General features: G+C 52.1%; 1 protein-coding gene across 1 annotated transcript in view; it reads right to left on the bottom strand.

Annotated features, from left to right (window-relative positions):
* The window catches only part of LOC144818836 (uncharacterized), a 1,999,126-nt gene that overhangs the window by 950,710 nt on the left and 1,025,485 nt on the right, over nt 1-22,931 (bottom strand). Inside the window, 1 exon segment of the mRNA XM_078676624.1 lies at nt 21,585-21,890. Coding sequence (XP_078532750.1) covers nt 21,585-21,890 — 306 coding nt within the window.

Here is a 22,931-nt window from a genome sequence, read left to right as displayed (position 1 = left end):
CTGTCCCTCGACCACCCGTGGGACCGAGACCTCTCGCGGCGCGGGACCGACTGCCGGAGTTCGAGTTGCCTGCGGGACCGCTCCCGCCTGGCTTTTGAAGAGAGGGCCCGGCAGTCGGAGCAGGCCTTGTCGTCGTGATCGACGCCTAGACTAAGTTAGACACAGGTGGTGAGGATCCGTGACCGACATCATGCGGTCGCAATCCTCGCAGTGCTTAAAGCCAGGCATCCTTATGGCACCAATCTGAGTCGAAAGACTTCGAGAAATGATCAAAAAACAATCAAAAAAGTAGTCAAAAATTGACTAGGGTTACTGCTTTTTCCAGATCTGCGCTTGCTGGCGCGGAAAAAAGAAGAACTGACATCAGCACACGGAGGCGGCGTCTAAGTACTCCCACGACGTCATCACGGCGCCCACGACGCCAACGACGGACGCGGCGCCGCAGACGCCTACCGACGCGCAAGGGTACTGCTACGCAAAAGTTTCCGGATCCAGTCTGACGCCTGGGGATATTCTAAGGTAAGGAATCTAATACTAAAGTGTCTCTTTCAGATAAAGGCCTTTTCGCCAGCTGGTAAGCTATGGTAATGCAGGACACAATCCATCTCGAAATGGATCTCTTAGCGGCTGGGAAGCCTGTTCTCATGGAGCCATAATTGACAAGTAATTGATCTGTCTTCCTAATGCCCTTGGTACTTTCCAGGTAGAACTTAAGCACCCTCTTATGGTCTAAGGAATGAAGCGACCACTCAGCCGGGGTAGCTGGATTAGGGAAAAAAGATGGCAGGGAAATGGACTGATTGATATGGAAATCAGACACCACCTTAAGGAGAAAAGAAGGATGCGCCCTCAAGACTACTCTGTTATGGTGGAAAACAGTGTAAGGCTCATTGGTACACAGTGCTTGAATCTCGCTTACTCTGCGCGCAGATGTAATAGCTACCAGAAAAGGGGCCTTCCAAGACAAATGCTGCAAGGAAGCTCTGTGGATTGGCTCAAAAGGAGGGCCCATCAACTTTGATAACACTAGGTTCAACTCCCACGGAGGAGAAGGGTTTCGAACAGGGGGATAGACTTTCTTCAACCCCTGTAAGAAGTCCTTGACCACCGGCATCTGAAAAAACGAGGGCTGATTAGGTGACTTCCTGTAAGCTGTAATGGCAGATAAATGCACTCTGATAGAAGCATACCTTAAACCAGATCTTGCTAAGTACAGAAGGTAAGGGAGAATGACATCCTCCTGCCCCTTCGTAGGATCAAAGTGATGCTCTCTACACCACAGAAAAATCCTCTTCCACTTAAACGCGCAAGACGTTCTTGTGGAGGGTCTCTTGGCTTCTTTTAAAATGTGCATGCAATCAGGAGGCAGTTTTAAATGTCCGTATTGCAGGACCTCAGGAGCCATGCTGTCAAGTTCATTGAGGGAAGGTTGGGGTGAAGAATCCTCCCTCCCATCTTTGTCAGCAGGTCCGGCCTGCAAGGTAGTCTCCTGTGTAGAAGTACCGACAGATGAAGAAGGTCCGGGTACCACCACTGTCGTGGCCAGTCTGGAGCTATCAGAATCATGGTCATGCTGGATCTGAGTAGCTTGGACACCACCTTCCGGATCAGGGGCAGAGGAGGAAAGGCATAGGCAAATGTCTGACCAGTCCATCAAAATAGCATTCCCCCTTGTCCCTGGAAGGTGGAATCTGGACGCGAAGGCGTGGCATTTCGTGTTTTTTTCGTCAGCGAATAAATATATATCCGGACGACCCCAAAGATGAAAAAGATCTGCCACCACCTCGTCGTGTAGCACCCAGTCTGGCTGATCTTCAAAGTGCCTCCTGAGTGCGTCTGCCTTGACATTTAGCTCTCCTGGAAGATGCACCGCCACCACCGAGAGGATTCGGGCTAGCAGCCAGTGCCAGATCACTTGTGACTCCAGGGAGAGAGGACGCGACTGAGTTCCACCCTGCTTGTTCAGGTAGAATATGGTAGTCGTATTATCGGTTTGGACCAGGACCGAATCGGACTATTGCTGGTAGGAAAGCCTTTAGAGCTAGATGGACTGCTCGTAGCTCCAGCATGATGATGTGGTAGGTCATTGATCCTAGCAGGGAAGCCACCTGACGACTGTCGGATTCTGCACCTGTAGCAGAAGCCTGCACCTCTGCTTCATGGAAGACACTCTCCTCCGAAGGATACGCTCTTCCCACACTTGTGTCCAGAATGGAGCCGAGGTAGCGGATAGACTGGATGGGTTGCTGCACTGACTTCTCAATGTTGACATGCAGCCCGAGGTCGTGCAGCTGTCCCAGACAAAACTGGAAGTCGCTCCTCACTTGCAGTGGGGATGGACCTTTCAGCAGCCAGTCGTCCAGGTATGGCTAGACGTAGAGACCTTTTCTGTGAAGTAAAGCTGCCACCACCGCCATGCATTTGGTGAAGACTTGAGGAGCTGACTTCAGCCCGAAGGGAAGGACCTTGTATTGATAATGTTTGTGGCCGACAACAAACCGCAGGTACTTCCGATGACGTTTTGCAATGGAGATTTGGAAGTACGCATCTTGAAAGTCCACCGAACACATCCAATCGCCTGCTTGCAGATGTGGACATATTTGGTGAAGGGCCAACATGCAAAACTTCTCCCTGATTATGACCTTGTTCAGAAGTCGAAGGTCCAGGATTGGTCAAAACTTGTCCTCCTGATCTTTTCTGGAGAAAATATCTTGAGTAAACTCCTTTTCCTCTTTGAGAGTGTGGAACCTCCTCTATTGCTTGCTTTTGGAGAAGAGCTCTCGCCTCTTTTCGAAGCAGCTTTAACTGATGAGGACGAGACTTCTTTGGTGGAATGTCCTTTGGCAGCGCACAGAAACGTAGCGCATATCCATTGCGTAGTATATTCAGCACCCAGCGGTCTCCTGTGATGCTGGCCAACTCTGCTAGATGTTGAAAGGCACTTCCTCCCACTGGAGTGGGCAACGGAGGGGGAGGAAGCCACTGCTGATGACTTTCCACCTCTCGCTGTGGTAGAGGACTGCTGTTGGTGACCACCTCTACCTCTGTTGGACTTTCCTCTTCGAAACTGGGTTTTCCCCTGGTTCTTGTTCTGGGACCACTGAGGGGTTTGAAGCCTCTGTTGAGGCCCATTGCGCTGGTTGGATATGTAGCGGCGCTTAAATTCCTCCTTCTCCAACCCAACCGCCTTGACAGTGTCCAACTCGGTTTTCATCCTAGTCATCTCTTGGTCAGCGTGCGTGCCGAAGAGAGAGGAACCAGAGAATGGAAGATTTAAGATGCGTTGCTGAGCATCGGGTTTAAGGCCTGTCAAGCAAACCAAGACGACCTTCTGGCGCATATTCCATGCGCATACAGCACTGCGCCATCCGCCTCCGTGCTAATCATCTGGTTCGCTACCAGACAGCCCTGTCAGCGTCTCTTCAAAGTCTTTCTGGTCTTCTTTTGGTAGTTTAGATTTGAAGCGCTCCATGGAATCCCATAAGGCTCTATCATATCTGCCTAAAAGTGCAGCCGCACTGGAGACCTTCAGTGTAGAAGCGGCAGAGTTGCAGACCCTGCGACCCCACGAGTCCTGGAATCTGCTGTTTTTATCTGGAGGAACTGAAGAGGTAGCATTGACCGCATGTGTCTTACGTGCTGCTGCTACGATCACCGAGTCTGCAGGGGGATCAGACTTAACAAAGACCGGGTCAGAGTCAGCTCACTTGTATTTCTTTTGGATGCGAGCCAGTACTGCCTTAATGGTCGCTGGAGACAGGAATATGTCCATGACCGGTTCCACAATCCCTGGAACCAATGGACGAGACGCAGACTTCTGGTGAAGCGTCTCAAAAATCACTGTCGTGGTGACCTGGTGAACGGACATCGCAATGTTGAGTTTCTGAGCTCCCCTCTGCAGGACATCATGGTACGTATTAATGTAATCAAACGGTGAAACCCTAGAGATAGGGCTATCCGAAAGCGTGGGGGAATAATCCCTCTTTGACAAGTGGTCAGAGGAGGTAGAAGAAGTAGACTGTATTCTCCTACTTCTGCGATGAGCACTGTGCCTCCTATCCCGTGATCTGATTGGGCGGTCCTCCCTTCTGGGGGAACGGGACCAAGCAGGCCTCCTCACAGGTGATCTCTCAGCTTGGACTCTGTGCCTGGGAGGGCTGTGTCTATCCGCTTCTTTAACCAGTCTTTGAAGAGGCGACCTGTGCATAGGACTGGCATACTCCTGCATCCGCCTCGTAGCCCCTGAATCCCGCCAGTGATGTAATGGCAGATTCCATCTCAGGGACAACCGCACCTCAGAAGAAGAAGGCTGTCAGTCGCAAAGGTGACTTGCGGACAGGGTTTCTAGGCTCTGGATAGGCTCACTTTGAAGAAGCTCGCCTGGACAAACGCTAGGATGAGTGGCGGGATGCTGACTTCCTCACTGGAATCACCGATCCTTCTCTGGATCTCTCTGAAGCGAGCCTCGACGTTGGCCGGAAATCCGTCGACGTCGATCCTTGCTTCCTCGATTCCTCGATTCTTCTCGCTTCGACGTCGGGTGACCTGACGTCAAAAGCCTCGACGGCGAGCGATGCCGGTGAGAGGCTGACGAAGATCGGTGAATCTAGACGTCGAACGGCGATGTGCAGCCGATGACGGAGTGTTTCTCTCTCTCGACGCCGAACGGCACTGGGACGACGGCGGAGCAGCCAATCTCGACGTCGAGGGTCTACGTGATGACGGCGGAGGGGTATTGGGCACCCTCGATGCCGAACGTCGACGATACGACGGAGATCTCATCCTCGACGCCGATCGACGACTAGTTGTCGACGGCCGAGGACTCTGGGCTCTCGACGTCGATCGCTGTATCCGCGATGATGGAGGTGAGCCTGCCCTCGACGCAAAACGTCGTGTCGACGACGGCAGAGGGTCTCTGCTCCTCGACGCCGATCGTCGCCGGGTTGACGATGGCAGAGGTATCACACTTCTACGCCAATCGTCGCCCGAATTCTCGACGACGTACCTGAATCTCTTCTTTTAGACGGCGAGCCCGCAGTCGAAGGTCGTTTTTTAGATAAATAACCCACCGGTAGTTCTTTTTTCAGCGCCGAGCCCGACGCTGAAGGGTGTGAAGTCTTGCCCTTAGAAGGTGTTCTAGACCTCTTGGAGCCCTTCTTTACCGGAGCCCTTCCTCTGGATGACCTGTGTGCTAGGCCATAGATGCGAATTCTCTCCCTATTCTTCAGATTTCTTCCTGACAGGGTTTTGCAGTGAGGACAGGTCCTTGGATCATGTTTTTCAGACTTCATGGTTGTCTGTCTTGGCCTTCTTGTTACCACAAGAAGGACAGGCATCAAAAAGAGAAGGCATTGTAAGGCAGAAAATGCCCAAAAAACTGTCAATAAATGACAGATTCTTTCTTGACAAGGTGTAAAACGTCGAAGTAAGACAAAAAAGTTGTGGTAAATGAAGTAAATTTCTGACAGAAATCAGAAATGAGTGGAGGTGTGTTACCAGGATTCTTTCTGAAGGAGCCGGAAAGAACAACTGACCTAACTGTCACTCCTGAGGCATGATGGGAAGCTGGGGGTCAGGAGTGCCTTAAAGGAACGGTGTCAGTTTATTGCTATGCAGCTACAGGTTAGCTTTTCAGTCTTTTTAGACTATTTGCAATGCAGCCTGGGAGCTTTCTATGCTTTCAGTGTTTTTATGAGAATGTCTACTGCTTTCTGAGCATTAAAACAGTTTCTAAACAAACTTGTTGTTTCTCATGTTTTCTAATGCATGTTATTCATGTATGGTGGAAATTCTTTACAGCATGATTCAGCTGTAGTGTTTATTGGGATGTATGTATGTATATGTATATATATATATATATATATATATATATATATATATATATATATATATATATATATATATATATATATATCTATCTATCTATCTATCTATCTATCTTCTCCAAGTGCTCGGATTCGAAGCCGCACTCCACTGTAGGTCGGTTTACTAAAGAGATAAAGTAACGGAGTGGGAAACTGAAAGTCTGGGAAACGAAGAGGTTTAGTAAACCGACCTACAGTGGAGTGCGGCTTCTAATCCAAGCACTTGGAGAAGATTTAAATATCACGGCGGCTTCGGCCGTGGGAGCGACGCACCGCCTGTGGAGCAACTAAAGGTCTGGGAGAGAGGCAACATCCTCTTGAAATCGGCGCTGAAGGTAGTAAAAAACAGCAGACTTGCAGGGGTTCATTCTGGACCCAATGCGGGGGAAAATAAATCTTGTATGTAACATGGAGGAAAGATACCGAATGAGTGGTGAAAAGCATTAAAAAAAACTACACACCCCAGCATGCACTAACAATTTGAAAAAACGGACTGGGGTTCGAAGGCACACCGGAGGCCAATGACAATTAATAAAAGCATGCAGTAGGGGTGTGTCTATGAGAAGCGCTTTCCTCATGGGGTCTCTGATGAGAAGCACAAGGGCTTCGAAACGCGTAAGGCCGGAGATAAAGTAACGGAGTGGGAAACTGAAAGTCTGGGAAACGAAGAGGTTTAGTAAACCGACCTACAGTGGAGTGCGGCTTCGAATCCGAGCACTTGGAGAAGAATAAATATATATATATATATATATATATATATATATATATATATATATATATATATATATATATATATATATATATATATATATATATATATATATATATATATATATATATATATATATATATATATATATATATATATATATATATATATATATATATATATATATATATATCCACGCCTCTGAGGCGGTGGGTGCAAAATGGGCATTACCCGCAGATCCAGAAGGCAAGTGAGTCCTTGGTGTTTGCTTCTTTGCAGACAGGGCCGCTATCTTCTACGGTTCCTGGTCTTTAAGGAAGACAGGCACTCCTCCCAGGGTTGTGGAGGTTGCTGGGCTTGCAGGACTAGTCACTTCAAGCAGGTTTCATTGAGGGCTGCAGACAGGCCAGTAGGGCTGGGGTCAAGTCAGTTGTACCCTGTTTCACAGCTCTTTGGTCCTTCTACGTTAGGTCACCAAGAATCTAATGATCAAATTTAAGTTAAGGAGTGCCCCTAAATACTCAATTTAAGGGAGTTACAGGCACTGGCAGGTAGTAGCCAATGGGCTACTTACCTTTTACAGAGACTCCACCCCTCCTATCCTTGAACGATTTGCAGGAGGAACAAACATACAAAGCAATCCATGGTTTTACATACACTAGACTTCGTTTGGCAGTGTGTTCTTATACCCCGACTTCCCTCAGGAGCTGCGGGTATTGAGGGCGCTACAGATAACTTCAGCAGGGGGTGAAAGCAGAAGGCTGATCACCAGGTTATACAGGGCCTCCCAAAGGAAAATAATTTGTCAGATTCCCCTTCGTTTGATAAATGAGACGACGCATTTGTGGTGCCTTTGTCCCGTGAGTCCTGTCGTAACTTGACTGGGTGTCTGTCAACTGCAACCTCCGCATTATTCATTTGAAGTACTTGCATCAATTGTATTACACGCCTGCTCAATTGTTATAATTTGGCCTGTTGGGGAATGCGATATGCCCGAGGTGTGGGCAGCATGTGCTGATTTAATCCATTTGGCATGGGGTTGTGCCACTAAATTTAACTTCTGGCAGCAGGGGGTGAAAGTACTTAGACATGACAAAGGATAGGATTGAATGCACGCCAGAAATATGCTTGTTGGGGCTATTGAAAACAATAAAACCATGTAATCGGCGAATTGTTGCTATATCTACCTTCATTGCTAAACGTGCTGTCGCAATGCACTGGTGTGCTAAGGTGTCGCCTACCTGGGGAGAGTGGATTTGTGATCTTGTATATTGTAAAGAACAAATGGAGGCATATGCTGAAGAGATACCAGCAGCGTCTAGACCTAAGGACTTTTAGGCGCCACTCACTGTGTAACTGCTGGAGAACCCAGACATGACATACGTGAATATGGAATAATTGGTGTAGGAGACTAGGGTCTGCAATCCTATGAACCGACTTTCCACGAGAGGAACTCAAGACTCTTCCTAAGATTTCTCCCTTGTGACTAAGGAGTAGTCACCCTGCAGCAGCCGGCACCAACCAAGCATCGCGGTCTGCTGTAAGTCTCTCCTCCGGATCAAGACTGCCCAGCACGACGAGAACCGGCTTCCCTGGCACCTCTGACCTCAACCTGCATCATCAGCCCAGCTGTGATCCGTGGGTGTGACGAGACCTCGAGGGACCGGCCACTTTGAAGACTGCACGACGCTTGTCCAGCACGACCACCGAGTGACCCTCGACTGAGTGCTTTGGGGTAAGAGAAGCCCCGACCCTGAGCAGCTCCAGCACTGAAGTCCAGCCCCCCTGCATCCACGAGATCTGCGTGGGGCCCTTCTGCTCTTTGCTGCTCACCGCGTTGTCCAGGTCACTTGCCCGTTGGCTAGTGGCCCTTTTTACGACGCTTCACGACGACAAACACCGCTGGTTTGGTTGCTCCAGACTAGCCCTTGCTTCCCTCCAAAAGAGGAGCACCCTGGACCCTCCTGGTCCACTCCAGACTCCATTTTAAGTCCACCGCGTGGGCTTGCATTTGCCAAGACTTGTTGCCCCAATCCTGGGTCCAGCGACGTCGACAGCAGAGACCTTCGTGGTACAGCTCGCACCTCCATCCTGGTCGCCGACAACGCCTCCTGGTCCGAGAGACTGCAGAGCCCAGCAGCGCCCACTCACCTGGTCGAGGTGACTTCGTCCGGTGCCATCCTGGTGCCCACCTAAATCACTGGCTAGCGATTCAGAACTTGGTCCCCTCTGCTTACAGGTCTTCTTCCCTGATCCAGGCTTGGATCACCACGAACTTCTTCACTGGCCGCCTGCCAGCAACTTCTTTCTTCAGGCTCCTGGTTCTTCAACGAGGGTTTCCGACGCAACTTGAACCCTATGCAGCCGCAGCCCCTGGGCTAGGTAAACTGAGTACTCCGGTGCTCCAGCATAGTCCAACACCCTAAGTGTTCGGATCCACTCTTGTTTTCGACCCACCTAGTCGGGTTCGCCCGAGAACAGTAACTTTGTGATTGCTAGTATCCATAGACTTGTTCCCGCATTACGCGTGAGAGTTCCCACTCTGCACACGGCGTCCCTAGGCCTCCTGCTTCTAATCCAAGGGTTCAGCATTGTAGGCCTAGCGTTTCTACAGTCTAGAAAAGTATTACTTACCTGCTAGTAACTTCGCATTCCACTTCTTGTGTATATGGTTTTTCGTGCCCCTCGGGCATTTGTGTAAATTGTGCGACTAAGTATTTTTGTAAGAGTTTTGTTGTGTGCTTAGCTCCCTGTCTCATAAAGAGCCAGGGTAGTCTTGTTATAAATAAATATACTTTATTTTTTATAACAACTTGTGTGGTGTCCTTTCACTTGGTGTTCATGGGGTAATGTGATGGTAAAACAGCTGGCTAAACACGCCCTCTAGAGTTTAGCCTTAGACTGCCCGTATCCATGCTACTAGGATAGCTGGTCTATAAGGTTGACTTACAACCAATCATCAATAAGGGTTGTTTGGACTGATACATAGTGATCACTAGAATAGTGAGCACTGCATATCAGGCCAACTTCTCACAATAGGGTCTATAGGCTATACGATATTTACAAGTATCAGAAGTTACACTGCTGAGATCTATTCCTCAAGTGTTGTATTATGCTTTACCTGATCTGCCTTTTGTTTGTTGTAGGGCCCGACGGCGGGGGGGGGGGGGGTGCTTGCTGTCTATTAGGTATAATTCTCAATGATATAGAGCATGGCTGCGTTACACGCTGCTGATTGTATTATGCAGTTCAAAATAAAGTGTTAAAAAAAAAGTGACTACACCCCATCATGTCCCCTCTCTCTGAGGAAGGGGCATCCCCTAATCCTACTGGCTACAATCCTTCAATCCAATATGGATGATTTTCTAAGGAGGGGTCAATACAGCTCGGGACACCTTGGGGTGGGAGGGGGTCCTGGCTGAGAGGGGCCATGCCTCTCCTGCTTACTAATTTTACCGCTGAAATTGCTGCCAAAAGTGGGGCTGGATCAGGGTGGCTGGCAGTTGCACTAGCTGGAGAGGCCCTGGCTAGCATAATAAAGGGTGGGAAGCCTTTTAGGCTCACCACCCTGAATGCAGTTCCTGCTTTGGGGTAGGTGAGGAGCACCTCCACCTCAAGCAGTCTGTTTCTGACCCACGAGAGCAAAAGGCTTTCACATCAGGGTGTCAGAAACATGTCTGAAAGTGAACGGTAGGTCCAGACCAGTCAGCCGCACACTGGAGAGTTAGTCGCTTTTCAGAGGGCATCTCTAAGATACTCTCGGAGTACGTTTTACAATATATCTAACACTGGCATAGGTGTGGTTTTATTATGGTGAGTTGTTATCATATTTCCTAGCATTCAGTAAAGCCATCATGGTGTCTAGAAATCGACTTAATGAACAAGTTACTTACCTTCGGTAACGATATATCTGTAAGAAACAGTAGTTCGTATTAGATTCCTTACCTTAGAATATCCCCAGGCGTCAGTCTGGATCCGGAAACTTTTGCGTAGCAGTACCCCTGCGCGTCGGTAGGCGTCGTCTGCAGGCGTCCCTTGCAGCTCCGCGTCAGTCGTTGGCGTCGTGCGCCGTGATGACGTCGCTGGAGTATATAGACGCCGCCTCCGCGCGCTGACGTCAGTTCTTTGCACACAGCTTTTCCGCGCCAGAACACGCAGAGCCATGTAAGAACTAACACTGGTGCCATGCGAAACTAGGGCCCTGAAGGGGATGACCTTAACCCTATGTATCAGTTCGCAGAACAGGGACGATGGGTGGGGCGGTAAGGAATCTAATACTAACTACTGTTTCTTACAGATATATCGTTACCGAAGGTAAGTAACTTGTTCATCTGAAAGAAACAGGTTAGTATTAAATTCCTTACCTTAGAATAGATACCCCAGCAATACCAACCCCGGTGGTGGGTCTGCGAACCAATACAGCTTACACCAGAAAGTCCAGGAGGACAGAACGGCCAAAGAAGCCATCCCTCCGGACTGGACTGTCCAGGCAGTAGTGCCTTGCAAACGTGTGCAGCGAGGCCCACGTAGCCGCCTGACAAATGTCCTGCAAGGGGACTCCCCGGCCCAGGGCAGTAGTAGCCGCCGTGGCCCGAGTGGAATGGGCCCTCAGCCCAACAGGAGGCTCCTTCCGAGCCAAAGAGTAGCACGCTTTGATGCACAGGACGACCCACCGAGAGATGGTCCGTTTATGCACCGCCCGTCCCTTCTTCGCACCCACGTAGCCAACAAACAGTTGGTCATCCACCCGGAACTGGCGAGTGCGATCCATATAAAATGAAAGTGCACGTTTTGGGTCCAGACGATGGAGTCGCTCTTCATCCTTTGAAGGATGCGGAGGCGGGAAGAAGGAGGGTAAGGTGATGGACTGCCCAATGTGAAAAGCAGAGACTACTTTGGGCAGGAAAGAAGGTCTAGTTCTCAGAACCACCTTGTCTGGATGAATGGACATGAAAGGAGGTTTGACAGAAAGAGCCTGGAGCTCACTCACTCTCCTGGCAGAGGTGATGGCAACCAGGAAGGCCGTCTTTAAAGTCAGGAGACGGAGAGGACAGGAATGAAGTGGCTCAAAGGGAGCACACCAAGAAGGTCAGAACCAGGTTCAAGTCCCACTGAGGCATCACAAACGGAACAGGTGGATACATGTGCATGATGCCTTTCAAGAATCTCGTTACAATAGGGGACTTGAACAAAGAAGGTTGATCAGGCAGCCTGAGAAAGGCCGAAAGGGCAGAAAGGTAGCCCTTGATAGTGCCCAGAGCAGAGCCCTGCTGGGCAAGAGAGAGAAGAGGAGAACCTCAGAGAGGGGCAGAAAGAGGGTCCACAGCCTTTGCTGTGCACCATGCCACAAATCTGTTCCACCGGCAGGCGTATAACGACTTTGTGGAGGGACGCCTGGCTGCCAGAATTACATCACAAACTTCAGGAGGCAAGTCAAATGGCCTCAAATGTCGCCACTCAATCTCCACGCATGGAGGTGGAGACTGGACAGGTTCGGGTGGAGGACCGTCCCCTGCTGCTGCGACAGAAGGTCCTCCCGAAGGGGCAGGCGGATCGAGGGACCGACTGACATGCTGAGTAGCTCGGGATACCAGTACCTTCGAGCCCAGTCCGGAGCCACAAGGATAACTTGGGCCCGGTCGCGCCTGATCTTCTTCAGCACTCTGGGCAGAAGTGGTATAGGCGGAAAGGCGTAAAATAGACCGCAACTCCACGCGCGCCGAAAGGCGTCGCCGTGCGAGTGCAGTCTTGGAAACTCCAACGCGCAGAACTGATGACATTGCGCGTTCTCTTCTGTGGCGAATAGATCTAACCAAGGCTCTCCCCATTGCAGAAAGAGGCCTTTCGCCACGTCCGAGTTCAGACGCCATTCGTGATCCACCGAGCACCGACGGCTGAGTTCGTCCGCCCTGGCGTTCAGAGAACCTGCCAGGTGTTGAACCGTCAGAGTCACGCTCTGACGTTCCAGCCATTGCCAGAGACGCAGAGCCTCCTGGCAAAGGGTCCACGACCCCACTCCGCCCTGCTTGTTGCAGTACCACATGGCGGTGGTGTTGTCCGTGAACACCTGCACTACACTCCCGTTAACAAAGGGGAGGAATGCCTTCAGTGCTAGACGGATCGCCCGCAGCTCCAACAGGTTTATATGGAGCCGGGACTCCGCCGGAGACCAGATGCCTCTGATCTCCGCCTCTCCCAAGTGGCCTCCCCAGCCCTGGAGGGACGCGTCCGTCACAACCACGTGCTCCGGTTGGGGAAGGGAGAGGGATCTACCTCTGACCCAATCGCGGTCCGTAAGCCACCACTGCAGTTGTCTCGCAGTGCCCTCCGAGATCAAGACATGGTCGGACAAGTTGCCCTGATGCTGGGCCCACAGAAACTTCAGGTCCCACTGCAGAGCCCGCATCCGCCACCCGGCGTGATGCACCAGAAGGATGCAGGAAGCCATCAGCCCCAGCAGCGTCAACCTGACCGAAACCCGGGATAACGGCTGAAAGATGGGAATCAAAGCCTGTATATCCCGGACTCGCCGTTCCGGAGGATAAACCCGAAACTGCGCCGAGTCGAGAACCGCTCCGATGAAAAGGAGCTTTTGAGAGGGACACAGGTGTGATTTCGGCACATTGATGGAAAACCCCAGCTCGTGCAGGAGGTCTGCCGTCATCTGAAGGTGGTGGACGACTGTCTGGGGCGAGCCCGCCTTCAACAACCAGTCGTCCAGGTAGGGGAAGACTGAAACCCCCAACCGGCGCAGATGGGCTGCGACCACCGCCATCACCTTTGTGAACACCCGTGGGGCGCTGGTAAGGCCGAATGGGAGCACGATAAACTGAAAGTGCTCGTGGCCTACCGTGAACCTCAGGTAACGCCGGTGGGCCGGCAGGACGGGGATGTGAAAATAGGCATCCTGCAAGTCCAACGCTACCATCCAGTCTAGCGGGTCTAGAGCAGCCAAGACCTGAGCCAAAGTCAACATCTTGAACTTCTCCTTCCGGAGGAAGCCGTTGACGTTCCGTAGATCCAAGATAGGACGTGGGCCCCCTTTGTCCTTCTTGGGTACCAGAAAGTAGTGGGAATAGCAAACACGCCCTACTTCTGGCCCAGGAACGTGCTTGACGGCCCCCTTGGCCAAGAGGGCCGTAACATCCTCCTGCAGAAGTGTCAAGTGGTCCCCTGACACACAGTGGTTCTGCGGTGGCATGGCCGGAGGAGTGGTCTCGAAGGGGAGGGAGTAGCCCCTTCGGACGAGCTGCAGCACCCACCTGTCCGATGTGATTGCGCGCCAGCGGGAGTGGTGATGGCGAACCCTGCCACCCACTGGCGTCACATGGGCCTGAAAGCACGGACTAGGAGGATTTGGAGGCCGATGCTGCGGGGGGAGGTGTGGTCTGACCTCGCCGTTGTCCCCGACCGCCTCCACCGCGGACTCCACGGCCGCCACCGCGTTGAGAAATGTGTTGCGGCGCGTGGCTGGCAGCACGTGTGGGACCGCCCCTTCCTTGGCCACGAAAGGAGCGAAACGAACCAGTTTGCTGGCGCTGGGTCGAGAGACCCAAGGACTTGGCCGTGACCCTGGAGTCCTTGAAGCGCTCCAGCGCGTGGTCCGCTTTGTCGCCAAACAGGCAACTGCCATCGAACGGCATGTCCATCAAGGCATTCTGGACATCTGGCGAAAAGTTGGCGGACCTCAGCCAGGCGTGGCGACGAATCGCCACCGTCGTGGACATCGCTCTGCCCAGCGAGTCGGTCGTATCAAGACCACACCTGATGGAGTATTTTGCTGCGTCTCGGCCTTCAATCATAGCCTTGCCGAGCTTTGCCCGTACCTCCTGCGGGCATTCTGGCAGCAGGTCCGCGACCGTATCCCACAGAGAGTGGGAGTAGCGGCCCAAGAGGCATGCGGTTTTGCAAGACCGCAGTCCCAAACTCAGGGACGAGAAGACCTTTTTTCCATACTGGTCGTACCTCTTGGATTCCCGGTCGGGCGGGGCCGACGGGAATGCAGTCTGGGAAGTCGAGGCCTGGATCACCAGACTCTCAGGGGTGGGATGGGTGGACAGGAACTTGGGGTCATCCTTACACGGACGGTGGCGTCTGGCCACGTTCCTATCAACAGGCGAACCTGAAGCGGGCCTGGACCACGTGCCCAAAAGAACGTCAGTTAAGGCCTCATTGAACGGCAGCAGTGGCTCCTGTGGGCATGACTGCGGTTTGAAGACCTCAGTGAGGATGTTAGGCCTCACGGCCGCGACGGGAAGCTCAAGGTGTAAGGCCTTGGCAGCCCTCATCAGCACCACTGAATAAGCAGCCCCCTCCTCCGAAGCCACGGTAGGAGGCGAGACAAAGCCAGGGTTAGGAGAGTCGTCCAGACCACTGGCGTCACCCAAATCACCTGTCCAGTCCACATTGTACTGACACTCGCGTGACAGAGGGTCCTCAGACCCCCTCCCAACCCTCTCCGCAATCTACATATTCACCATATTCGGAATCAACAATGTAGACCGGCTCCCCGGGGTCTACAGGCCCCATCGGCGTCGGACTCGGCGTCGGGCGACGCCGGTCCGACTCCGCGTCCGGAGTCGGAGAGGGTATGGGTCGGCACCGCCTGGAGCCGGAGCACCGGCGCCGCGCGGGGGCGGCGTCGGGGGCAACCCCGATGGAATCGGCGCCGGAGAGGCCGGTAGACCAGCCGGCGTCGACCCTGAGGGTCCCTGCGGCGCCGTGGTCGGAGCCGTCGGCGGCACCGGGGCCGGAGCACCCGACGGCGTCGAGGTAGGAGCACCCGAACCGCTAGGGCCCCCGGACGGAAGCACAGGGCCCGAAGGCGCCGTAGGCCCCGTCGGAGGAGACAGTGCCCTCATGGCCATGAGGAACTCCTCTATCTCCCCGGGCGTCGTGCCTTGCACAGGGACCGTAGGGTATGGAGCAGGCCGCGCCGGCGACTCACGCGGAGCCGCGGGGGTGGGGCCACCCGAACCCCCGGCCGCATCGCGTGAGCGTCGGGGGGAGTCAGGGGTACGATGACGACGCCCCGACTTCTTGTGTTTCCTACCTGAGGAACCAGAGGAATGGTGACGACTTCCGGAGCGCTCGTGGCGGCTCCGCGACCGCTCCCTCGACCGCTCCCTCGACCTCCGGCCGGACCGGGACCGCTCTCGACGCGGGGCCGACACCCACAGCTCGAGTAGCTTGCGGGACCGCTCCCGCCTAGCTTTACTCGTCAGGGCCCGGCAGTCGACACAGTCGTCCACGGCGTGGTCGGGGCCCAGGCACCGGAGGCAGAGTCGGTGATGATCCGTGACTGACATCGTGCGGTCACAGTCGTCACAGTTCTTAAAACCGGGCATCCTACCGGCACCGTAAGAAGAATCAAGGATTCACAAAAAAACTTGGTCAAAAGATCGGAGTACTGCACTTCTCGGATCTGCGCTAACTGGCGCGGAAAAAAGAAGAACTGACGTCAGCGCGCGGAGGCGGCGTCTATATACTCCAGCGACGTCATCACGGCGCACGACGCCAACGACGGACGCGGAGCCGCAGGGGACGCCTGCAGACGATGCCTACCGACGCGCAGGGGTACTGCTACGCAAAAGTTTCCGGATCCAGACTGACGCCTGGGGATATTCTAAGGTAAGGAATCTAATACTAACCTGTTTCTTTCAGATACACTGTATACCACAGGTGAAGCTATGCCCACACCTGTGGTATAGTGCATCCTGTCTCAGGGCTCTGAGGCCTGCTAGAGGAGTGAGACCTACTATCTATGCCACCTGCAGTGGTTTGTAGACATGGCAGATAGGGAATTAGAGTATCCACAGACACAAGACGACAAATGAAGAAAAGCTGTCTGACCAAGAACTGCAGACCTCATGGTGAACTTTGGGTGCAACTCCTGACTGATGCCTCAGAACTCGAAAATCACCACTCCCTAACTCGTCTAGTCGCTGTGTGGCCTCCACAAACCCCAGAAAATCATCAGCACTTCACAAATCACCGAAGAACTCCCCTGAGATAGAGAAGCTATATCCCTGCAGCCATAGGCCTCAAAACAGCAAACTCCGGTCCAGTATCGTCCAGCTCCCCAGCCCCACTGAAATCTTGGAGTGCCAGTCAAAGGTACACTTGCTCTGGAGGGTTAGCCCGGCCTCTACACCAAAAGTCGAGGCCCCAGGACCCACTGGAGCTGAAAGGCACAAAAACCTGGGGTATCGGACCCTTGGCTAAACCTTCGAAACAGAGTCCAGGCAGACTCCACCTAAACAGCGAGCCAGCACCCGCCGAGGGACATCAAGACTCCAGAGATCCACCTCAGCAGTGGCCCAATAGTTCCCTAATCGTAGCTCCAAGGTGCCAGTCCCTAGCCGCAAGGTGCCTCGGTGCGCAATGTTGCCCAGAATCACAGGTTTACTGAACCCAGCGCAACCGGACAGAGCATCTTCGAACCAGCTATGCTCCCATGGCCCCAGAGCCCTTGTGACCTCTACTCTCCTTTGAGACCCCTCAGATTTGCCTACATGTCCCTCTTTGCTTTACTTTTGCAGGTGGCCCTCTTTCTTCGTAGTGAGCAAGTTACAAAGTCACTTTGCTCCTGGCTTCTGATGAAACCTAGGAAACTCCAGAGAACTTGGCCTTGGAACTTTGGACCTTGGCTCCCGAACCTTCACATTCCAAAAGGTGAACCACAACTGTATTGCCTTGATTTTACGATTGCCTTGTTGCCTTTTTCCTTCCAAATGGTAAGTTTTGTGCGTAATTGTGCATAACTGGGAATCTTGTATTTACTGTGATTTGTCTATGTTGCAAAAAGTATTTACCTTGTACCCGAAGTTCTTCATTTAAATAGTTATATAAAAAGAAGTACTATTTTTCTAATTTAGGATCAACTTGGTTCATTGAATGAGTGTATCATTTATTGCCTTTGAGTACAACAAATGCTGAGACTAGCCTTTGACAAGTCTAACTGCTCGCCCATACTACCACAAAACAGAGCATAGTATTGTCTACTTTTGCCTCTGCACACAAATAAGGGTCTCCTCGACCTCTCTGCACAGAGCACCTCATTGTAGGGCGCTATATAGAGAGGTGGGGTTTCTACATGAGTGTTGGTGAGGCAGCCAGAAGAAGCCAGAGAGAGCAGAAAGATAACCCTTTAGAGTGCCCCAAAGAACTCTGCTGGGCAAGGGCAAGAATGAAAATCAAAATATCAGATAGGGAGGCAGAAAGTGGGTCAATGGACATTTCTGTACAATATGACACAAATCCCTTCCAACGGCAGGCGTACACAGACTTGCTGGAGGGACACCTGACTGCCAAAACAACATTGCAGATTTTGGGAGAAAGGTCAAAAGCCGTCAACTGCTGCTGCTCAATCTCAACACAGGAAGGCAGATAGTTGACAGGTTCGGTTGGAAGATCCTCCCCTGCTGCTGCAACAGAAGATCCTGCGGAAGGGGCAGTCTGTTCCGAGGATTCACACTCATGTTCAGCAGCTCGGGATACCAGACTCTCCGTGCCCAGTCTGGAGCCACAAGGATGACTTGGGACCGGTCGTTCCGGATTTTCTTGAGAACTCTGGGGGGAGTGGTATGGGCAGAAAGTCAAACAGGAGGCCTTAACTCCACTTGAGACAAAAAGCATCTCCGAGCTAAAGCCACCATGCAAACTTTAATATGCAGAAATGCTGACATATCATTTTAGTTGGAGACAAACCAATCTAACTAAGGGTCTCTCCACTGCTGAAAGAGACCATGTGCCATCTCTGGGTGGAGACGCCATTCGTGATCCGCTAGGCATCGACGGCTGAGTTAGTCCGGTCTGGCGTTCAGAGAACCTACCAGATGTTAAACAACCAGGGATATGCCCTGCTTTTCCAGCCGTATCCAGAAATGCAAGACAGCGTCCAAGACCCCACAATGCCCTATTTTTGCAGTGCAAAAACAACAATTGACGGACGTAATGTTGCACAATGGCAAAACATTCACCCCAGTCACATATCTGGGTTTAATCCATCGTTATTTTGCTCACCACACCACCCCAGTTCAGACATGGCCATATGCAAATCAGTCTTGACCCTGTGCCTCATGGGGAACAGTCCAGCCCGAACTGCCAAGCCATGTCTTTCCTGGACTGGAATCAACCATCCTAGGACCGGTTTCTGGCTATCAGCCTTCATCAGCCAGGATTGCTTGATTCAAGTGGCATGGAGAGCACGGGACTCACATCTGAGCATACCCGTCCCACTCGGGGTGACATGCAAAAACAACTCTCCTGGCATGGTTCACAGCTTTTGCTGTGCACCATGCCACAAATTTGTTCCCCCTGTAGGCGTATACTGTTTTTGTGGAAGGACACCTTGCTGCCACAATCACAATGCAAACTTCAGGAGGCAAGTCAAATGGCCTCAACTGCCGCAGCTCAATCTCCTCATTGAGGTGCTCAAACCGCAGGCAAGCTCTTCGGAGCCTCTACTGCTGTTTAACAAAGCCCTCACCGACGTTCTGATGGGCACCTGGTCCAAGCACTCTACAGGCCTCCCTGTGGATCGGAATGTGGCCCGACACCACTGCCCGGCTCCAGGCAACCCCTGCTTTCTGTCCGTTCACCCCACCCCCGAGAGCCTGCGGTTCACGGTAGGCCACGAGCACTTTCAGTTTACCATGCTCCCCTTCGGCCTTACCAGCGCCCCTCGGGTGTTCACGAAAGTTTTGGTGGTGTTCGCAGCTCATCTGCGCAGATCAGGGGTTTCAGTCTTCCCCTATCTCGACGATTGGTTGTTGAAGGTGGGCTCGCCTTCCACCTCCAGACTACGTCCGACCTCCTGCACTCGCTGGGGTGCTCCATCAACGTGCCGAAGTCACACCTGTGCCCCTCTCAAAAGCTCCTTTTCATCGGAGCGGTTCTGGACTCGGCGCAGTTTGGGGTTTATCCCACCCCCCGAACAGCGGGTTCGGGATATTCAGGCTCTGATTCCAATCTTTCGGCCTTTATCCCGAGTTACGGTCAGATTGACGCTGCAGATCTTGGGGCTGCTGGCCTCCTGCATCCTTCTGGTGCATCACGTCAGGTGGCGGATGCTGGCTCTGCAGTGGGACCTGAAGTTTCAGTGGGCACAGCATCAGGGCAACCTGTCCGACCACATCAGGGAGCTCAAAAGCCAAGGCCTTGGACTCCCTGTTCAACACCACGCTATAAGTAGCCCTCCTCCTCCAAAGCCACGGAGAGAGGAGAGATGAATCCAGTGTCAGGCGAAGTGTCTAGACCACTGGCCTCCCCCAGCTCATCTGCCCAGTCCTAGCTTAACTGGCACTGCTGTACCAGAGGGTCCTCAGACCCCTCCCAGTCCTCCTCATCATCCATCTCCTGGAAACCAGGCAAAAATGATGGAGCTGGGTCGTAGGGGAATTGGTCACCCATCGGCAACAGCGCCGAGTGGCGCCGCTGCGGCATCACACCCGGACCGGGGTCGGTGTCATCTGAAGATGGCCCCGGGAGCGACACCCTCGGGGTCAGCGCCAGCAGATGAGTCGTGAGGTCGACAGGCGACGACCCGGATCCAGGCCTGGATCCTGGGGCACCCTGCCTGCGGCGTCGGGACCGGAGTCGACGACAGCGCCGAGGCCGAAGCACCCGACGGCGCCGGAGCCGCAAGGGCTCCCAGTCAGACCCACAGGGCTCGAAAGCACCTCGACACGTTCCGACAGAGGGCAGTGAGTCCTCATGGCCAGGAGGAGGAGGAAGTCCCGTTTCTCCTCCGGCATCGCGTGCAGCCCAGGGACTGGCGGGTGTGGAGCTGGACGCGGCGCCTGCGGCTCGACGGGCGGTGTCACCCGAACCCCCGGCCGCGTCGGGGGAGTCGGAAGAGCGAGGACGCCTCTTCGACTTCTTTTTCAAATGCCTCGACTTACCGGAGGACTTGGAGCCCGACGAGTGGTGGTGACTCGACAAGTGGCGATGACTGGGGCTCCGCGACCGGTCCCTCTACTTCCTCCTCGACCGGGACCTCAAGCGGCGCGGAGCCGACTGCCGGAGATCGAGCAGCTTACGGGACCGCTCCTGTCTAGCCTTCGAGGTCAAGGCCCGGCAGTCGGGGCACGACTTGTCATCGTGGTCGGCACCGATGGTGGGGGTCGGTCTGCGACATCAGACGGTGACAGGCGTTGCAAGGTTTTAGAAGCAATCGCAATGGAGCGCACACTGCTAGCCCCTCCTCCGGGTCGCCCCTAGGGACTCTGGTACATGGAGTTCTTGAGTGGATCACCCCAGTGGGTGCAAGTAGGTACTTGTAGAACTGATGATCTCTAGACCCGATACATGTCCCGGGTTTTTGGATATCGCCCGAGACATCGCAAGGTTTTAAACCAGGCATCCCTAACGGCACCGCGAGTCGAAATCGACTCGAAAAGTGATCAAAAGAGATCAAAAAAGTTAGTCAAAAAATGACTAGAGTACTGCTCTTCCCGGATCTCTGCTTGCTGGCGTGGAAAAAAGAAGAACTGACGTCAGTGCGAGAGGGCGGCGTCTAAGTACTCCAACGACTTCATTCCGGCGATCACGACGCGGACGACGGCCGCAGAGGAAGCCTACCGACGCGAAAGGGTATTGCTGACGGAAACTTTCCAGATCCAGTCTGACGCCTGGGGATATTCTAAGGTAAGGAATCTAACACTAACCTGTTTCTTTCAGAAACACCAAGCACTGCACAAATTATATGGAATTTCATGAGAACTCTACAGCAAGATAAGGAACTCCAGATTTCCGTCAAAAAGAGGAGAAAAAAGGTACAGACAGCAGGGAGCCAGGTGGGCACTGCATGTCTGCAGTCACCTGGTGTCTCTTCCAGGGATGACATTCCCCACACTCAACCCTCAAAGTTACACCTGATCTGGGCTGTCTGGTGTGCTTCTTAAAAGAAGTCTCTGGGCTGCACTCTACATTTACAGTACACCATAAGCAATGACTTACATATAAATCAAAATAGTATTTTAATCTACTACAAGTATTAGATCATATACCTGCTTAAGGTTATTTTGCTTATCTTCACTCAATCGGTCCCTCTCCATTTGGAGATCTTCTTGCATTTGCTGCAGCTCATTTTTATCATGAGTTAAAGCTGTGACAGCTTCTTGTAGTTCATAAAGACTCTGTACAGCCTCACGTTTTTCATTTTCAACTGTTTCCAACAAAGACGCACTGGCCTTTAATCGCTCTTCAAACTGTTGCACCTCAGCTGTTAACCTTTTCTCAAGTTCTTTCTTCTCATCAAGAATTTGTTCTTTTTCTTTAGCCTTATGTTGCAAATCTTCCATTAAAGAGGACATCTGGAAAAAATGATGCAGATAAAACATTTCAAAAGGATTTCAATGCCATTAATAAATTAATTTACAGTAATGAAGACAATGGTTAACTGATTCCTAGGTTCACATTTTAGTACATCTTTTGGGGGTTGATATTCCTCCTCTTTGGGAAGGGTTATAAATGTAAGCGTAAGGTTCAATCTTCTTGGGGGAGGTTTTTAGCATAAAGTACGCATTAACTGAAGATTTCTTTAGCCCGATCTCATCCCGCTCTGCAGACATCAGATTCAAAGAATGTGTTTTAACCCAAGCCAGATCGTCTTTTCTTATTCTATCAGGGAAATCAAATAGTTCTTGGCGTCCAAGCTTGGCTAAAGCATTCTTAACATAATATAGCCATGGCATATTATTTACTCGCTCCAGGGAGATACAATCCCTAATGATCTCATGGTTCAGACTCAATTGGAAATAGAGCCATGTTTTGAGCCAACAGACAACCGGGGCCAGCCTTAGCCTATCTGTCGCATAACCCACCCCCAACTCCTGATGAATTACATAGGTCAGGGTGGATTGGGGGACAGACAGGAGAATGTGTAAAAACGTATTTCCGGCTATCTGTATCCCCTCCATTGGCTTGTAACCCCAAATCGCCGTACCACAGAGCGATGGCTATACATTTGCCCTGTAGATATTAAGCATAGCATCCATTGGTTTGGCCCCCAGACGCTGCGTGAAGCCAATCACAGCGGCCGTTGACCTTGCCATCGCATTGACTTTGGCTTTATGTTGTGGAACCCACGAGTCCCTCACATTAAAAAATACCCCTAAATATGTAAAGGAGGTCACCATGGTCAATTCTGCACCTTCGCAGTAGAATGTTTTAAGTTTTTAATTATTCTGGCCCATTGACATTACGTGGCATTTGGCTATATTGACCACTAGATCCAAAGATTTCATATAGGCCCCAAAGGCTTCAAGAAACCCTACTGCTGTGCGAGCCAGTAAAACGCATTGTCCGCGTATAGGAGCACAGGAATAGGCCTGTCCCCTACATGCGGTATATCT

This window comes from Lissotriton helveticus, chromosome 2_1, assembly GCF_964261635.1.
Source record: "Lissotriton helveticus chromosome 2_1, aLisHel1.1, whole genome shotgun sequence".
Taxonomy (NCBI): domain Eukaryota; kingdom Metazoa; phylum Chordata; class Amphibia; order Caudata; family Salamandridae; genus Lissotriton; species Lissotriton helveticus.
This window is presented reverse-complemented; position numbering and strand designations above follow the sequence as displayed.